General features: G+C 44.0%; 3 protein-coding genes across 3 annotated transcripts; all 3 read left to right on the top strand.

Moving 5' to 3' along the window:
* The first annotated feature begins 987 nt into the window (after positions 1–987).
* On the top strand, positions 988–5,945 carry LOC144459807 (uncharacterized). The gene is made up of 2 exons (XM_078164489.1): positions 988–1,570; positions 4,579–5,945. Exon 2 carries the CDS (start codon positions 4,581–4,583, stop codon positions 5,442–5,444), a length of 864 nt encoding a protein of 287 aa, XP_078020615.1. The 5' UTR covers positions 988–1,570; positions 4,579–4,580; the 3' UTR covers positions 5,445–5,945.
* Positions 5,946–7,386: 1,441 nt separating this feature from the next.
* LOC144459810 (uncharacterized) lies at positions 7,387–11,462 on the top strand. The gene is made up of 2 exons (XM_078164493.1): positions 7,387–7,585; positions 10,096–11,462. The coding sequence occupies exon 2, from the start codon at positions 10,098–10,100 to the stop codon at positions 10,959–10,961; it is 864 nt and encodes a 287-aa protein (XP_078020619.1). The 5' UTR covers positions 7,387–7,585; positions 10,096–10,097; the 3' UTR covers positions 10,962–11,462.
* Positions 11,463–12,903: 1,441 nt separating this feature from the next.
* LOC144459811 (uncharacterized) lies at positions 12,904–17,478 on the top strand. Its single transcript, XM_078164494.1, has 2 exons — positions 12,904–13,102; positions 16,112–17,478. Exon 2 carries the CDS (start codon positions 16,114–16,116, stop codon positions 16,975–16,977), a length of 864 nt encoding a protein of 287 aa, XP_078020620.1. The 5' UTR covers positions 12,904–13,102; positions 16,112–16,113; the 3' UTR covers positions 16,978–17,478.

Here is a 17,478-nt window from a genome sequence, read left to right as displayed (position 1 = left end):
AATTTGAAACTGATGCCGCCGTCTGTTCAGATGTTACAGTTACTACGTTAAGAAGATGTCTGTTGAAAATGAGCTGAGATATTAAAGCTGGACACAAATAGTGTGCAGTGGTGTGTGCACCAGTCCAACACATTCTCACTCCAGTCTCATCATATGTTGACGTTTGGTAAATCAGTTCTATTTTCACAGGAAATGTACAGTTTACATGCAGTCTCTTTCAAAATAAAAGCGCTACATCGGTACAACACCACAAATTGACTTTTTTTTCCCTCCAACAAGTAATGCCCGTGGTTAGGTTTAGGAAAAAAGAAGAGGGTTTGGCTTTAGAGTCTTTTGGGACGCGAACACCGCTCTCTTATGTCATGTCTGACGCCACAAGTCACTGCACAAGCGCCTGATTTCGACGACTTTGGAGTGAGAGCAGGCTGACTAGTCAGTAATGCAACAATATAAATAAAATGAAAAAAGGCTAACGAGTGAGATATCCCTTTTTGGCACAAACATTTTCAAATGTAGACAAATGCATTAATGGGCATATATAAGTAAAACACGTTTATTTTTGCTAACATATATTAATTATGCTTAAATCAATCCTATAATCCTTATTTGTTTTTGATACATGGTTAATTATAAAGTCTTTTTCTCTGGTTGAATTGCTCTGCTTGGCAAATTGTCTCGCCATATTTGCATTTTCGCAATGCTGTGTCATCGATTTTCCTCACTTCCTCTTGGATGTGCACTGCTTACGATCTGTCACCTTGTCACTATCCTCTTAAAGGATAACTTCGGTATTTTTCAACCTGGGCCCTATTTCCCCATGGGTATGTGTGCGTATGATTCATAGGTACAAATCGTTTTAAAATTGGTTCAGTATTGAGGGAAGCGGATGCAGCTGGCAGCCACAAGGCAGATATGGGGGCAAATGCGTCCCGTATAAGTTTGCGTATTAAAAGTGCTTTTTTTTTGCCACTGACCAGATCAGATCACCAGTGCTATCTCTGTAAATAGCATACTAAGCTTTTCCCTGACCCTTCACCTCCTCCCAACTGTGACGTCATCTCGCTAGAGCTTTGCTTGTTGCCGGAAGAAAACAGAGGAGCGCTGCTTGTCCCGTGGTACAGTTGAGAGTTTTACTGCATCGGTATCATGGCTGCATATTTACCCGATTTTGAGAATGAAGATGAGCCCTTTTATTACTTATTTGAGCCCGAGTATACGGACGAGGAGCTCCTACAAATTGAAGAGCAGACGTGGATAGAGAGAGAGAGGGCCAATGAGCAGACGAGGGTGAAGCAGCGGCTGCGCGAGCGCAAATCTCTGAGGAGTGGTGGTGCTCCTGTGGTTGCTGTGACTCCATGCCCACAGAGGACGAGTGGGACCTGCTGCCCAGTATTCATGGTCTCGATGTGTCCTGGGATGATACAGAAACTACCAAACACTGTGAAACTACATTAGAGGATTTCCCCCCTCTGATCAACAGGGCAGTGCTGGATACCTTTTTTCATGTGCCCAAAATAAATTGGAGGAGGCGGCCAAAACCACAGGGACCAATTGGTCAACTATCCATCAAGTAAGTATAACTAATATGTCTTTATGCATGTAATACTGATACCTAGAATTGTCTCCGAGACGCACATTTACTGTTGCATACTTTGCCCTCATATTTTATACTTGGTATGTAGTGGTATGTGAGCGGGCTGAATGTGATCAGTAAGACAACAATGAAATGATTCAAATAAAGTATTAATGTTGGATATTTTCCATTTGATCTATTACCGTAATGGTTTATCTGTCAGCAAGTCATTCATTTGTCATTCGCCAGTTTGTCATTGAACATTTGAATGGAGAGACAGAGAGAGGGAGGGAGGGAGGTATGAAGTGGGGCTGTGATTTACAGTCAGCTCAGGATATTTGGATCAGATGTTCGGACACTGGAGTCCACAGAGGGAGAAGATCAGAAACAAATACTGATAAGGTTGGTGTTATTACTACTTTTTGATATCATCATCTCCTGAAGTCCACATAAGTGTGGATGACTGAAAACAAATTTATTTATTTATTTATTTATTTGAACGCTTGCACAGTGAATACTGTATTATGTAAACTCAGAGGTTTTTCTTTCCTGTACATTTTTAAGTGTTTTTAAAAATGTGTCCTTTTACTTTTAAGTACTTTCAATGCAAATATCTGACTTTACTACATTTCCATTCACAATCCATTATAGATTTAAAAACAGAAGTCAGATGAATGGGGCCTGATAGAGTATGTGTGAGAAAGGGAATAAAGAAAGGAGATAAATCAGCAGCTGCAGCAAAGAAGAAGCTGCAGGTGTGTCCGTGGCCGCAGTTGGGCAGAGCTCGACTGAGGTGACGCTGTCGAAATCCGGCGTTTGGCACCAACGTAAAAGCTATCCTTTAATTTCGGCCGGTCGCCGTTGTAGCTTAATGGCAACCCGTGGCATCAGGGGGAAACACAGTGGCACAGGAATGAGAGATAAGGAACTCCTAGTCTCTATATACAGACTCTACATTCAGTGAATGTAGAGTCTGTAGGCAAACCCCGGAGATCTTGCCCCCTTCAGTAGAAGAGCGGAAGAGCCCTGGTTTCCGGTGCTAGGCTGTTTGTAGTCCATGTGATTGATAAGAATTTGTTTGTAATGACCTTTAAAGCAAATAGAGACCGGAACCGAAATATCAAAGTTTAACCGAATTTATTATCTTGTACAAGAGGAGCGTTTCACAGTGCAACACACAAGATGAGGTTACAGAGAAAAGGCTCCCTGGAGGAGCGTTTGCTATCAGCTATTATACAGCACAAGTGGGCAGGGAAGCTCGGATGTTTCTATCAAGTACACACTTGTAGATAACGTCACAATCATCTTCGGTCCCTCTGTTGGAACAATACCCTGCCTGTCTGGCCATCCAAAATGGCCTGTCCTTGACTTGTCTCTGATCCGAGCCTCCCTGTCCTCCCCTACAGATACAGAGCTGATGAATCTGCTGACGTTGTGGTGTTTAAGTACAAAACAGAAACAGTATCCTACTGACCGGTACACAGCGTACATACACAGCGTGATCATAATTTTTATAACAGTGATATTGACCAATCACGTTTGAGCCGGCTGCAGTTGTTGCCAGGTTAAATGGTCCGTGCGGTGAACTAACGAGGCTGAACATAACTGGCGTCACTGCAAACTCTGAATCCATCGCAATGGTTCAGCATATTTACTTATATATAAACTAAAGATGGAAACAGAAATTCACCTCCTCTGCCCAAATCAAACCGGAATGCCAAAAAATCAGGGGTCTGCCCCCAGAGGCTGTATCGCCGTCTGCCGGAAGTCAGACGCCGAATACAGCCGATGGGTTCCGAGAATGAGGAACTCCAAGTAAAGTGGGCGGGAGTGGTGGTGGATGGGTCCAACAAACACTGGCGTTCACCAGGGAGAGCGGTGTTCATGTCTCCTCGGGTTCTAAAGCCAAACCCTGTTCGTTTTCCCTAAACCTAACCACATTCATTTAGCCTGGAAATCCAGACTGACATCCAGAAAGATTTTGAGTCTGGCCCTCACGATACACCCTTCCTACCCAAGCGGCGGCACTAACTGAGGCATATTAAAGGCCACCGCACACACTTGGATAGCACGATGGCCAATCAGAGCAAAAAACAAGGTGACGTATTCATTACACTAAGCCCCATTGGTTTTATCGGTATTTTGCTTTTGCCGTATCCCGTTGGCAAAAATGTCCTTCCTGGAAACGAAGGCTTCTATCTGCCCTACCCTTTATTTATTTTATCTTCTGTTCCTCTCTCAAGGAAAAAGATAAGCGTACTTGGCTTAGCGTTTCTTCCAAAGCTAAATTGAATGGACGCGATCCTTCAGCAGCTGCCATCTTGGCTGTTTACTTTTCGACTCCTATGGCACAGCGCTGTCCTCATCATGTTACACCCGCCCAGAGCCCGCCTCTGTCAGATAGACTGATCTGATTGGTCCGATTTGGCATTCAAAGTGCTCTGCTCGTCGGGGCCAGATTCCAGTACAGTGCAAATTTGTATTTGCTAGGGGCGGGGCATCTGGTTTCCAGGTTAACATTCGTTAGGAAGAAACATCGATTCGCGGTGTTGTACCGACATACTGCTTTTATTTTGAAAGAAGCAAGCATGTAACAGGCAGAACTTGACACGGTGTCCCAGAACGTCAACAACCAACACACCCAGGGTACCTTGCACATAGTATGTGGACGTGGAAGGTCCATGACCAAACGTCAATATGTGACGAGGTCGGAGCAAGGATGTGTTGATTCTTAATGCTACATTTAGGAAGGCAAAACCTCCTAAACCTGCCCTGATGGAAGCATCTGAAACTCAACATGGAGGGGATGCTGAGAGTCTGAGACAAGAGACCAACATTTAACAAGAACCCCAGGTGACCCAGTTGACTTTGCTCATTAAGGTGTTGTTAATAAGCGTAGCTGATGAAGTTGGGGTGGTGGTGGGGCTGGTGGGGTTCTAAGACTGATGGACATGCAAAGGATGTAATTTATGTTTCCTCCATTTGATTGTCTTTTTCACTTCCAGATATGGCAGTAAACTCCTCCTCCTCCTCTTCCAATGACTTCCTTCCTTCCCTGACTATATGCCTCATCACCAGTCCAAGCTCTCTCATCTTCATCACACACTGCATCACAAACTTCCTCCTCCTCCTTCCTCTCTACATCCTCGTACTCTACCTGGGTCTCCAACGATGGCGGCGACAGCGCTCCACCTCCATAGCAGTAGTGACGAGTCACTCAAACACCTTCGCCTACCACATGGTCGCCATGGAGCTGGTTGGTCTCTTAGGGATCACCTTCATCTGCTGTGTTATCTATGAGTTTCATAACATAATTCTAAGTGTGGGACATCGTCTTTGGGCCTTCACCTGGTATGGGGAGATTTGTTTTCACATCCTGACCTGTGTGGAGCGCTACCTGGCTGTCGTTCATCCCGTCACCTACCTGAGCCTGAGAGGAGAGAGAGGGATCAGAATCAGAAATATCAGCATTGGGTGTGTGTGGCTGCTCTCTGTTGGAGCAATGTGTCTGTTTACTGAAGACAACTTCTTAATTGTGGATTTCTGCCTCTTGGGTTTCTCCTTGATCATCGTGTCCTTCTGCAGCCTCTCTGTTCTCCGCATTCTGATTCGTCCAGGGCCAGGGGAACAGGGCGGGGACAGGGAAAGAGTTGACGAGTCAAAGCGGAGAGCTTTCTACACCATCATAGCCATACTGGGAGTGCTGCTGTTGAGGTGTTTTGTGAGTCTGATTTGGACTATTTTTCATATGTTGATGGAAAATGAGTGTGTGCTACTGACAGCTGAAGCCTGGCTTAATCTCCCCAGCAGTCTGGTGTTACCTCTGCTGTTTCTGCACAGAGCAGGAGCATTAGCGTGCTGTAAGAATTAGCTTTGAATTAAATCACTTCACAGACAAGCAAACAGCAGCTGGTTTGGTCCTCACCTTAACCAAAGAGAAATATCTCGTGTGATTTTATTTTGTCCTTCTGGTGCTGTTTTTCTGTAAACGTGAACTCTACCCTGACGTTGTCAGACTATATATGTAATATATTTTGTTCATGAATGCTTCCTTTGGAGAGTTTCAGCTTAGAGCACACATGCTGCGACAACATGGGACAAAAATAACACGTCCATGCAAAACAGTTAATGATTAGTGTTTGATTTGAATACACAGCAGGCTTTTCTTCTCATCATTTGAATTATGTCAGTCTAATGGTAGATTGATGTGGTAGAAATTTATGAGGGGTGAAGTAATGTCTGTCTGTGCATTGTCGTTATCTAGTAGGAAGACCCTGCCGACATTTCTGTTCGGCCTCAACCAATTGTTACACACTGTACCAAGATTTCTCGGATGTCAGATTTTTATTGTAATAAAAATATATTAATGTAAGGACAACTAAGCATTATCATTTGTTTTATTTTTCATCTAAATGAAGTGCTACTTTCATGTGTTGTTGAAAAATTTGAAACTGATGCCGCCGTCTGTTCAGATGTTACAGTTACTACGTTAAGAAGATGTCTGTTGAAAATGAGCTGAGATATTAAAGCTGGACACAAATAGTGTGCAGTGGTGTGTGCACCAGTCCAACACATTCTCACTCCAGTCTCATCATATGTTGACGTTTGGTAAATCAGTTCTATTTTCACAGGAAATGTACAGTTTACATGCAGTCTCTTTCAAAATAAAAGCGCTACATCGGTACAACACCACAAATTGACTTTTTTTTCCCTCCAACAAGTAATGCCCGTGGTTAGGTTTAGGAAAAAAGAAGAGGGTTCGGCTTTAGAGTCTTTTGGGACGCGAACACCACTCTCTTATGTCATGTCTGACGCCACAAGTCACTGCACAAGCGCCTGATTTCGACGACTTTGGAGTGAGAGCAGGCTGACTAGTCAGTAATGCAACAATATAAATAAAATGAAAAAAGGCTAACGAGTGAGATATCCCTTTTTGGCACAAACATTTTCAAATGTAGACAAATGCATTAATGGGCATATATAAGTAAAACACGTTTATTTTTGCTAACATATATTAATTATGCTTAAATCAATCCTATAATCCTTATTTGTTTTTGATACATGGTTAATTATAAAGTCTTTTTCTCTGGTTGAATTGCTCTGCTTGGCAAATTGTCTTGCCATATTTGCATTTTCGCAATGCTGTGTCATCGATTTTCCTCACTTCCTCTTGGATGTGCACTGCTTACGATCTGTCACCTTGTCACTATCCTCTTAAAGGATAACTTCGGTATTTTTCAACCTGGGCCCTATTTCCCCATGGGTATGTGTGCGTATGATTCATAGGTACAACTCGTTTTAAAATTGGTTCAGTATTGAGGGAAGCGGATGCAGCTGGCAGCCACAAGGCAGATATGGGGGCAAATGCGTCCCGTATAAGTTTGCGTATTAAAAGTGCTTTTTTTTTGCCACTGACCAGATCAGATCACCAGTGCTATCTCTGTAAATAGCATACTAAGCTTTTCCCTGACCCTTCACCTCCTCCCAACTGTGACGTCATCTCGCTAGAGCTTTGCTTGTTGCCGGAAGAAAACAGAGGAGCGCTGCTTGTCCCGTGGTACAGTTGAGAGTTTTACTGCATCGGTATCATGGCTGCATATTTACCCGATTTTGAGAATGAAGATGAGCCCTTTTATTACTTATTTGAGCCCGAGTATACGGACGAGGAGCTCCTACAAATTGAAGAGCAGACGTGGATAGAGAGAGAGAGGGCCAATGAGCAGACGAGGGTGAAGCAGCGGCTGCGCGAGCGCAAATCTCTGAGGAGTGGTGGTGCTCCTGTGGTTGCTGTGACTCCATGCCAACAGAGGACGAGTGGGACCTGCTGCCCAGTATTCATGGTCTCGATGTGTCCTGGGATGATACAGAAACTACCAAACACTGTGAAACTACATTAGAGGATTTCCCCCCTCTGATCAACAGGGCAGTGCTGGATACCTTTTTTCATGTGCCCAAAATAAATTGGAGGAGGCGGCCAAAACCACAGGGACCAATTGGTCAACTATCCATCAAGTAAGTATAACTAATATGTCTTTATGCATGTAATACTGATACCTAGAATTGTCTCCGAGACGCACATTTACTGTTGCATACTTTGCCCTCATATTTTATACTTGGTATGTAGTGGTATGTGAGCGGGCTGAATGTGATCAGTAAGACAACAATGAAATGATTCAAATAAAGTATTAATGTTGGATATTTTCCATTTGATCTATTACCGTAATGGTTTATCTGTCAGCAAGTCATTCATTTGTCATTCGCCAGTTTGTCATTGAACATTTGAATGGAGAGACAGAGAGAGGGAGGGAGGGAGGTATGAAGTGGGGCTGTGATTTACAGTCAGCTCAGGATATTTGGATCAGATGTTCGGACACTGGAGTCCACAGAGGGAGAAGATCAGAAACAAATACTGATAAGGTTGGTGTTATTACTACTTTTTGATATCATCATCTCCTGAAGTCCACATAAGTGTGGATGACTGAAAACAAATTTATTTATTTATTTATTTATTTGAACGCTTGCACAGTGAATACTGTATTATGTAAACTCAGAGGTTTTTCTTTCCTGTACATTTTTAAGTGTTTTTAAAAATGTGTCCTTTTACTTTTAAGTACTTTCAATGCAAATATCTGACTTTACTACATTTCCATTCACAATCCATTATAGATTTAAAAACAGAAGTCAGATGAATGGGGCCTGATAGAGTATGTGTGAGAAAGGGAATAAAGAAAGGAGATAAATCAGCAGCTGCAGCAAAGAAGAAGCTGCAGGTGTGTCCGTGGCCGCAGTTGGGCAGAGCTCGACTGAGGTGACGCTGTCGAAATCCGGCGTTTGGCACCAACGTAAAAGCTATCCTTTAATTTCGGCCGGTCCCCGTTGTAGCTTAATGGCAACCCGTGGCATCAGAGGGAAACACAGTGGCACAGGAATGAGAGATAAGGAACTCCTAGTCTCTATATACAGACTCTACATTCAGTGAATGTAGAGTCTGTAGGCAAACCCCGGAGATCTTGCCTCCGGAAGAAGAGCGGAAGAGCCCTGGTTTCCGGTGCTAGGCTGTTTGTAGTCCATGTGATTGATAAGAATTTGTTTGTAATGACCTTTAAAGCAAATAGAGACCGGAACCGAAATATCAAAGTTTAACCGAATTTATTATCTTGTACAAGAGGAGCGTTTCACAGTGCAACACACAAGATGAGGTTACAGAGAAAAGGCTCCCTGGAGGAGCGTTTGCTATCAGCTATTATACAGCACAAGTGGGCAGGGAAGCTCGGATGTTTCTATCAAGTACACACTTGTAGATAACGTCACAATCATCTTCGGTCCCTCTGTTGGAACAATACCCTGCCTGTCTGGCCATCCAAAATGGCCTGTCCTTGACTTGTCTCTGATCCGAGCCTCCCTGTCCTCCCCTACAGATACAGAGCTGATGAATCTGCTGACGTTGTGGTGTTTAAGTACAAAACAGAAACAGTATCCTACTGACCGGTACACAGCGTACATACACAGCGTGATCATAATTTTTATAACAGTGATATTGACCAATCACGTTTGAGCCGGCTGCAGTTGTTGCCAGGTTAAATGGTCCGTGCGGTGAACTAACGAGGCTGAACATAACTGGCGTCACTGCAAACTCTGAATCCATCGCAATGGTTCAGCATATTTACTTATATATAAACTAAAGATGGAAACAGAAATTCACCTCCTCTGCCCAAATCAAACCGGAATGCCAAAAAATCAGGGGTCTGCCCCCAGAGGCTGTATCACCGTCTGCCGGAAGTCAGACGCCGAATACAGCCGATGGGTTCCGAGAATGAGGAACTCCAAGTAAAGTGGGCGGGAGTGGTGGTGGATGGGTCCAACAAACACTGGCGTTCACCAGGGAGAGCGGTGTTCATGTCTCCTCGGGTTCTAAAGCCAAACCCTGTTCGTTGGTCCAATTTGGCATTCAAAGTGCTCTGCTCGTCGGGGCCAGATTCCAGTACAGTGCAAATTTGTATTTGCTAGGGGCGGGGCATCTGGTTTCCAGGTTAACATTCGTTAGGAAGAAACATCGATTCGCGGTGTTGTACCGACATACTGCTTTTATTTTGAAAGAAGCAAGCATGTAACAGGCAGAACTTGACACGGTGTCCCAGAACGTCAACAACCAACACACCCAGGGTACCTTGCACATAGTATGTGGACGTGGAAGGTCCATGACCAAACGTCAATATGTGACGAGGTCGGAGCAAGGATGTGTTGATTCTTAATGCTACATTTAGGAAGGCAAAACCTCCTAAACCTGCCCTGATGGAAGCATCTGAAACTCAACATGGAGGGGATGCTGAGAGTCTGAGACAAGAGACCAACATTTAACAAGAACCCCAGGTGACCCAGTTGACTTTGCTCATTAAGGTGTTGTTAATAAGCGTAGCTGATGAAGTTGGGGTGGTGGTGGGGCTGGTGGGGTTCTAAGACTGATGGACATGCAAAGGATGTAATTTATGTTTCCTCCATTTGATTGTCTTTTTCACTTCCAGATATGGCAGTAAACTCCTCCTCCTCCTCTTCCAATGACTTCCTTCCTTCCCTGACTATATGCCTCATCACCAGTCCAAGCTCTCTCATCTTCATCACACACTGCATCACAAACTTCCTCCTCCTCCTTCCTCTCTACATCCTCGTACTCTACCTGGGTCTCCAACGATGGCGGCGACAGCGCTCCACCTCCATAGCAGTAGTGACGAGTCACTCAAACACCTTCGCCTACCACATGGTCGCCATGGAGCTGGTTGGTCTCTTAGGGATCACCTTCATCTGCTGTGTTATCTATGAGTTTCATAACATAATTCTAAGTGTGGGACATCGTCTTTGGGCCTTCACCTGGTATGGGGAGATTTGTTTTCACATCCTGACCTGTGTGGAGCGCTACCTGGCTGTCGTTCATCCCGTCACCTACCTGAGCCTGAGAGGAGAGAGAGGGATCAGAATCAGAAATATCAGCATTGGGTGTGTGTGGCTGCTCTCTGTTGGAGCAATGTGTCTGTTTACTGAAAGCAACTTCTTAATTGTGGATTTCTGCCTCTTGGGTTTCTCCTTGATCATCGTGTCCTTCTGCAGCCTCTCTGTTCTCCGCATTCTGATTCGTCCAGGGCCAGGGGAACAGGGCGGGGACAGGGAAAGAGTTGACGAGTCAAAGCGGAGAGCTTTCTACACCATCATAGCCATACTGGGAGTGCTGCTGTTGAGGTGTTTTGTGAGTCTGATTTGGACTATTTTTCATATGTTGATGGAAAATGAGTGTGTGCTACTGACAGCTGAAGCCTGGCTTAATCTCCCCAGCAGTCTGGTGTTACCTCTGCTGTTTCTGCACAGAGCAGGAGCATTAGCGTGCTGTAAGAATTAGCTTTGAATTAAATCACTTCACAGACAAGCAAACAGCAGCTGGTTTGGTCCTCACCTTAACCAAAGAGAAATATCTCGTGTGATTTTATTTTGTCCTTCTGGTGCTGTTTTTCTGTAAACGTGAACTCTACCCTGACGTTGTCAGACTATATATGTAATATATTTTGTTCATGAATGCTTCCTTTGGAGAGTTTCAGCTTAGAGCACACATGCTGCGACAACATGGGACAAAAATAACACGTCCATGCAAAACAGTTAATGATTAGTGTTTGATTTGAATACACAGCAGGCTTTTCTTCTCATCATTTGAATTATGTCAGTCTAATGGTAGATTGATGTGGTAGAAATTTATGAGGGGTGAAGTAATGTCTGTCTGTGCATTGTCGTTATCTAGTAGGAAGACCCTGCCGACATTTCTGTTCGGCCTCAACCAATTGTTACACACTGTACCAAGATTTCTCGGATGTCAGATTTTTATTGTAATAAAAATATATTAATGTAAGGACAACTAAGCATTATCATTTGTTTTATTTTTCATCTAAATGAAGTGCTACTTTCATGTGTTGTTGAAAAATTTGAAACTGATGCCGCCGTCTGTTCAGATGTTACAGTTACTACGTTAAGAAGATGTCTGTTGAAAATGAGCTGAGATATTAAAGCTGGACACAAATAGTGTGCAGTGGTGTGTGCACCAGTCCAACACATTCTCACTCCAGTCTCATCATATGTTGACGTTTGGTAAATCAGTTCTATTTTCACAGGAAATGTACAGTTTACATGCAGTCTCTTTCAAAATAAAAGCGCTACATCGGTACAACACCACAAATTGACTTTTTTTTCCCTCCAACAAGTAATGCCCGTGGTTAGGTTTAGGAAAAAAGAAGAGGGTTCGGCTTTAGAGTCTTTTGGGACGCGAACACCGCTCTCTTATGTCATGTCTGACGCCACAAGTCACTGCACAAGCGCCTGATTTCGACGACTTTGGAGTGAGAGCAGGCTGACTAGTCAGTAATGCAACAATATAAATAAAATGAAAAAAGGCTAACGAGTGAGATATCCCTTTTTGGCACAAACATTTTCAAATGTAGACAAATGCATTAATGGGCATATATAAGTAAAACACGTTTATTTTTGCTAACATATATTAATTATGCTTAAATCAATCCTATAATCCTTATTTGTTTTTGATACATGGTTAATTATAAAGTCTTTTTCTCTGGTTGAATTGCTCTGCTTGGCAAATTGTCTTGCCATATTTGCATTTTCGCAATGCTGTGTCATCGATTTTCCTCACTTCCTCTTGGATGTGCACTGCTTACGATCTGTCACCTTGTCACTATCCTCTTAAAGGATAACTTCGGTATTTTTCAACCTGGGCCCTATTTCCCCATGGGTATGTGTGCGTATGATTCATAGGTACAACTCGTTTTAAAATTGGTTCAGTATTGAGGGAAGCGGATGCAGCTGGCAGCCACAAGGCAGATATGGGGGCAAATGCGTCCCGTATAAGTTTGCGTATTAAAAGTGCTTTTTTTTTGCCACTGACCAGATCAGATCACCAGTGCTATCTCTGTAAATAGCATACTAAGCTTTTCCCTGACCCTTCACCTCCTCCCAACTGTGACGTCATCTCGCTAGAGCTTTGCTTGTTGCCGGAAGAAAACAGAGGAGCGCTGCTTGTCCCGTGGTACAGTTGAGAGTTTTACTGCATCGGTATCATGGCTGCATATTTACCCGATTTTGAGAATGAAGATGAGCCCTTTTATTACTTATTTGAGCCCGAGTATACGGACGAGGAGCTCCTACAAATTGAAGAGCAGACGTGGACAGAGAGAGAGAGGGCCAATGAGCAGACGAGGGTGAAGCAGCGGCTGCACGAGCGCAAATCTCTGAGGAGTGGTGGTGCTCCTGTGGTTGCTGTGACTCCATGCCCACAGAGGACGAGTGGGACCTGCTGCCCAGTATTCATGGTCTCGATGTGTCCTGGGATGATACAGAAACTACCAAACACTGTGAAACTACATTAGAGGATTTCCCCCCTCTGATCAACAGGGCAGTGCTGGATACCTTTTTTCATGTGCCCAAAATAAATTGGAGGAGGCGGCCAAAACCACAGGGACCAATTGGTCAACTATCCATCAAGTAAGTATAACTAATATGTCTTTATGCATGTAATACTGATACCTAGAATTGTCTCCGAGACGCACATTTACTGTTGCATACTTTGCCCTCATATTTTATACTTGGTATGTAGTGGTATGTGAGCGGGCTGAATGTGATCAGTAAGACAACAATGAAATGATTCAAATAAAGTATTAATGTTGGATATTTTCCATTTGATCTATTACCGTAATGGTTTATCTGTCAGCAAGTCATTCATTTGTCATTCGCCAGTTTGTCATTGAACATTTGAATGGAGAGACAGAGAGAGGGAGGGAGGGAGGTATGAAGTGGGGCTGTGATTTACAGTCAGCTCAGGATATTTGGATCAGATGTTCGGACACTGGAGTCCACAGAGGGAGAAGATCAGAAACAAATACTGATAAGGTTGGTGTTATTACTACTTTTTGATATCATCATCTCCTGAAGTCCACATAAGTGTGGATGACTGAAAACAAATTTATTTATTTATTTATTTATTTATTTGAACGCTTGCACAGTGAATACTGTATTATGTAAACTCAGAGGTTTTTCTTTCCTGTACATTTTTAAGTGTTTTTAAAAATGTGTCCTTTTACTTTTAAGTACTTTCAATGCAAATATCTGACTTTACTACATTTCCATTCACAATCCATTATAGATGTAAAAACAGAAGTCAGATGAATGGGGCCTGATAGAGTATGTGTGAGAAAGGGAATAAAGAAAGGAGATAAATCAGCAGCTGCAGCAAAGAAGAAGCTGCAGGTGTGTCCGTGGCCGCAGTTGGGCAGAGCTCGACTGAGGTGACGCTGTCGAAATCCGGCGTTTGGCACCAACGTAAAAGCTATCCTTTAATTTCGGCCGGTCCCCGTTGTAGCTTAATGGCAACCCGTGGCATCAGGGGGAAACACAGTGGCACAGGAATGAGAGATAAGGAACTCCTAGTCTCTATATACAGACTCTACATTCAGTGAATGTAGAGTCTGTAGGCAAACCCCGGAGATCTTGCCTCCGGAAGAAGAGCGGAAGAGCCCTGGTTTCCGGTGCTAGGCTGTTTGTAGTCCATGTGATTGATAAGAATTTGTTTGTAATGACCTTTAAAGCAAATAGAGACCGGAACCGAAATATCAAAGTTTAACCGAATTTATTATCTTGTACAAGAGGAGCGTTTCACAGTGCAACACACAAGATGAGGTTACAGAGAAAAGGCTCCCTGGAGGAGCGTTTGCTATCAGCTATTATACAGCACAAGTGGGCAGGGAAGCTCGGATGTTTCTATCAAGTACACACTTGTAGATAACGTCACAATCATCTTCGGTCCCTCTGTTGGAACAATACCCTGCCTGTCTGGCCATCCAAAATGGCCTGTCCTTGACTTGTCTCTGATCCGAGCCTCCCTGTCCTCCCCTACAGATACAGAGCTGATGAATCTGCTGACGTTGTGGTGTTTAAGTACAAAACAGAAACAGTATCCTACTGACCGGTACACAGCGTACATACACAGCGTGATCATAATTTTTATAACAGTGATATTGACCAATCACGTTTGAGCCGGCTGCAGTTGTTGCCAGGTTAAATGGTCCGTGCGGTGAACTAACGAGGCTGAACATAACTGGCGTCACTGCAAACTCTGAATCCATCGCAATGGTTCAGCATATTTACTTATATATAAACTAAAGATGGAAACAGAAATTCACCTCCTCTGCCCAAATCAAACCGGAATGCCAAAAAATCAGGGGTCTGCCCCCAGAGGCTGTATCGCCGTCTGCCGGAAGTCAGACGCCGAATACAGCCGATGGGTTCCGAGAATGAGGAACTCCAAGTAAAGTGGGCGGGAGTGGTGGTGGATGGGTCCAACAAACACTGGCGTTCACCAGGGAGAGCGGTGTTCATGTCTCCTCGGGTTCTAAAGCCAAACCCTGTTCGTTTTCCCTAAACCTAACCACATTCATTTAGCCTGGAAATCCAGACTGACATCCAGAAAGATTTTGAGTCTGGCCCTCACGATACACCCTTCCTACCCAAGCGGCGGCACTAACTGAGGCATATTAAAGGCCACCGCACACACTTGGATAGCACGATGGCCAATCAGAGCAAAAAACAAGGTGACGTATTCATTACACTAAGCCCCATTGGTTTTATCGGTATTTTGCTTTTGCCGTATCCCGTTGGCAAAAATGTCCTTCCTGGAAACGAAGGCTTCTATCTGCCCTACCCTTTATTTATTTTATCTTCTGTTCCTCTCTCAAGGAAAAAGATAAGCGTACTTGGCTTAGCGTTTCTTCCAAAGCTAAATTGAATGGACGCGATCCTTCAGCAGCTGCCATCTTGGCTGTTTACTTTTCGACTCCTATGGCACAGCGCTGTCCTCATCATGTTACACCCGCCCAGAGCCCGCTTCTGTCAGATAGACTGATCTGATTGGTCCGATTTGGCATTCAAAGTGCTCTGCTCGTCGGGGCCAGATTCCAGTACAGTGCAAATTTGTATTTGCTAGGGGCGGGGCATCTGGTTTCCAGGTTAACATTCGTTAGGAAGAAACATCGATTCGCGGTGTTGTACCGACATACTGCTTTTATTTTGAAAGAAGCAAGCATGTAACAGGCAGAACTTGACACGGTGTCCCAGAACGTCAACAACCAACACACCCAGGGTACCTTGCACATAGTATGTGGACGTGGAAGGTCCATGACCAAACGTCAATATGTGACGAGGTCAGAGCAAGGATGTGTTGATTCTTAATGCTACATTTAGGAAGGCAAAACCTCCTAAACCTGCCCTGATGGAAGCATCTGAAACTCAACATGGAGGGGATGCTGAGAGTCTGAGACAAGAGACCAACATTTAACAAGAACCCCAGGTGACCCAGTTGACTTTGCTCATTAAGGTGTTGTTAATAAGCGTAGCTGATGAAGTTGGGGTGGTGGTGGGGCTGGTGGGGTTCTAAGACTGATGGACATGCAAAGGATGTAATTTATGTTTCCTCCATTTGATTGTCTTTTTCACTTCCAGATATGGCAGTAAACTCCTCCTCCTCCTCTTCCAATGACTTCCTTCCTTCCCTGACTATATGCCTCATCACCAGTCCAAGCTCTCTCATCTTCATCACACACTGCATCACAAACTTCCTCCTCCTCCTTCCTCTCTACATCCTCGTACTCTACCTGGGTCTCCAACGATGGCGGCGACAGCGCTCCACCTCCATAGCAGTAGTGACGAGTCACTCAAACACCTTCGCCTACCACATGGTCGCCATGGAGCTGGTTGGTCTCTTAGGGATCACCTTCATCTGCTGTGTTATCTATGAGTTTCATAACATAATTCTAAGTGTGGGACATCGTCTTTGGGCCTTCACCTGGTATGGGGAGATTTGTTTTCACATCCTGACCTGTGTGGAGCGCTACCTGGCTGTCGTTCATCCCGTCACCTACCTGAGCCTGAGAGGAGAGAGAGGGATCAGAATCAGAAATATCAGCATTGGGTGTGTGTGGCTGCTCTCTGTTGGAGCAATGTGTCTGTTTACTGAAAGCAACTTCTTAATTGTGGATTTCTGCCTCTTGGGTTTCTCCTTGATCATCGTGTCCTTCTGCAGCCTCTCTGTTCTCCGCATTCTGATTCGTCCAGGGCCAGGGGAACAGGGCGGGGACAGGGAAAGAGTTGACGAGTCAAAGCGGAGAGCTTTCTACACCATCATAGCCATACTGGGAGTGCTGCTGTTGAGGTGTTTTGTGAGTCTGATTTGGACTATTTTTCATATGTTGATGGAAAATGAGTGTGTGCTACTGACAGCTGAAGCCTGGCTTAATCTCCCCAGCAGTCTGGTGTTACCTCTGCTGTTTCTGCACAGAGCAGGAGCATTAGCGTGCTGTAAGAATTAGCTTTGAATTAAATCACTTCACAGACAAGCAAACAGCAGCTGGTTTGGTCCTCACCTTAACCAAAGAGAAATATCTCGTGTGATTTTATTTTGTCCTTCTGGTGCTGTTTTTCTGTAAACGTGAACTCTACCCTGACGTTGTCAGACTATATATGTAATATATTTTGTTCATGAATGCTTCCTTTGGGGAGTTTCAGCTTAGAGCACACATGCTGCGACAACATGGGACAAAAATAACACGTCCATGCAAAACAGTTAATGATTAGTGTTTGATTTGAATACACAGCAGGCTTTTCTTCTCATCATTTGAATTATGTCAGTCTAATGGTAGATTGATGTGGTAGAAATTTATGAGGGGTGAAGTAATGTCTGTCTGTGCATTGTCGTTATCTAGTAGGAAGACCCTGCCGACATTTCTGTTCGGCCTCAACCAATTGTTACACACTGTACCAAGATTTCTCGGATGTCAGATTTTTATTGTAATAAAAATATATTAATGTAA

Source organism: Epinephelus lanceolatus, chromosome 22, assembly GCF_041903045.1.
Source record: "Epinephelus lanceolatus isolate andai-2023 chromosome 22, ASM4190304v1, whole genome shotgun sequence".
In the NCBI taxonomy this organism is placed as follows: Eukaryota; Metazoa; Chordata; class Actinopteri; order Perciformes; family Serranidae; genus Epinephelus; species Epinephelus lanceolatus.
The sequence above is the reverse complement of the archived record's forward strand: the minus strand, read 5'-3'. Positions and strand labels throughout refer to the sequence as shown.

Bases quoted from the DNA above. Each gene is read 5' to 3' on its own strand.
- LOC144459807 (XM_078164489.1), top strand. From the start codon at position 4,581: ATGGCAGTAAACTCCTCCTCCTCCTCTTCCAATGACTTCCTTCCTTCC.
- LOC144459810 (XM_078164493.1), top strand. From the start codon at position 10,098: ATGGCAGTAAACTCCTCCTCCTCCTCTTCCAATGACTTCCTTCCTTCC.
- LOC144459811 (XM_078164494.1), top strand. From the start codon at position 16,114: ATGGCAGTAAACTCCTCCTCCTCCTCTTCCAATGACTTCCTTCCTTCC.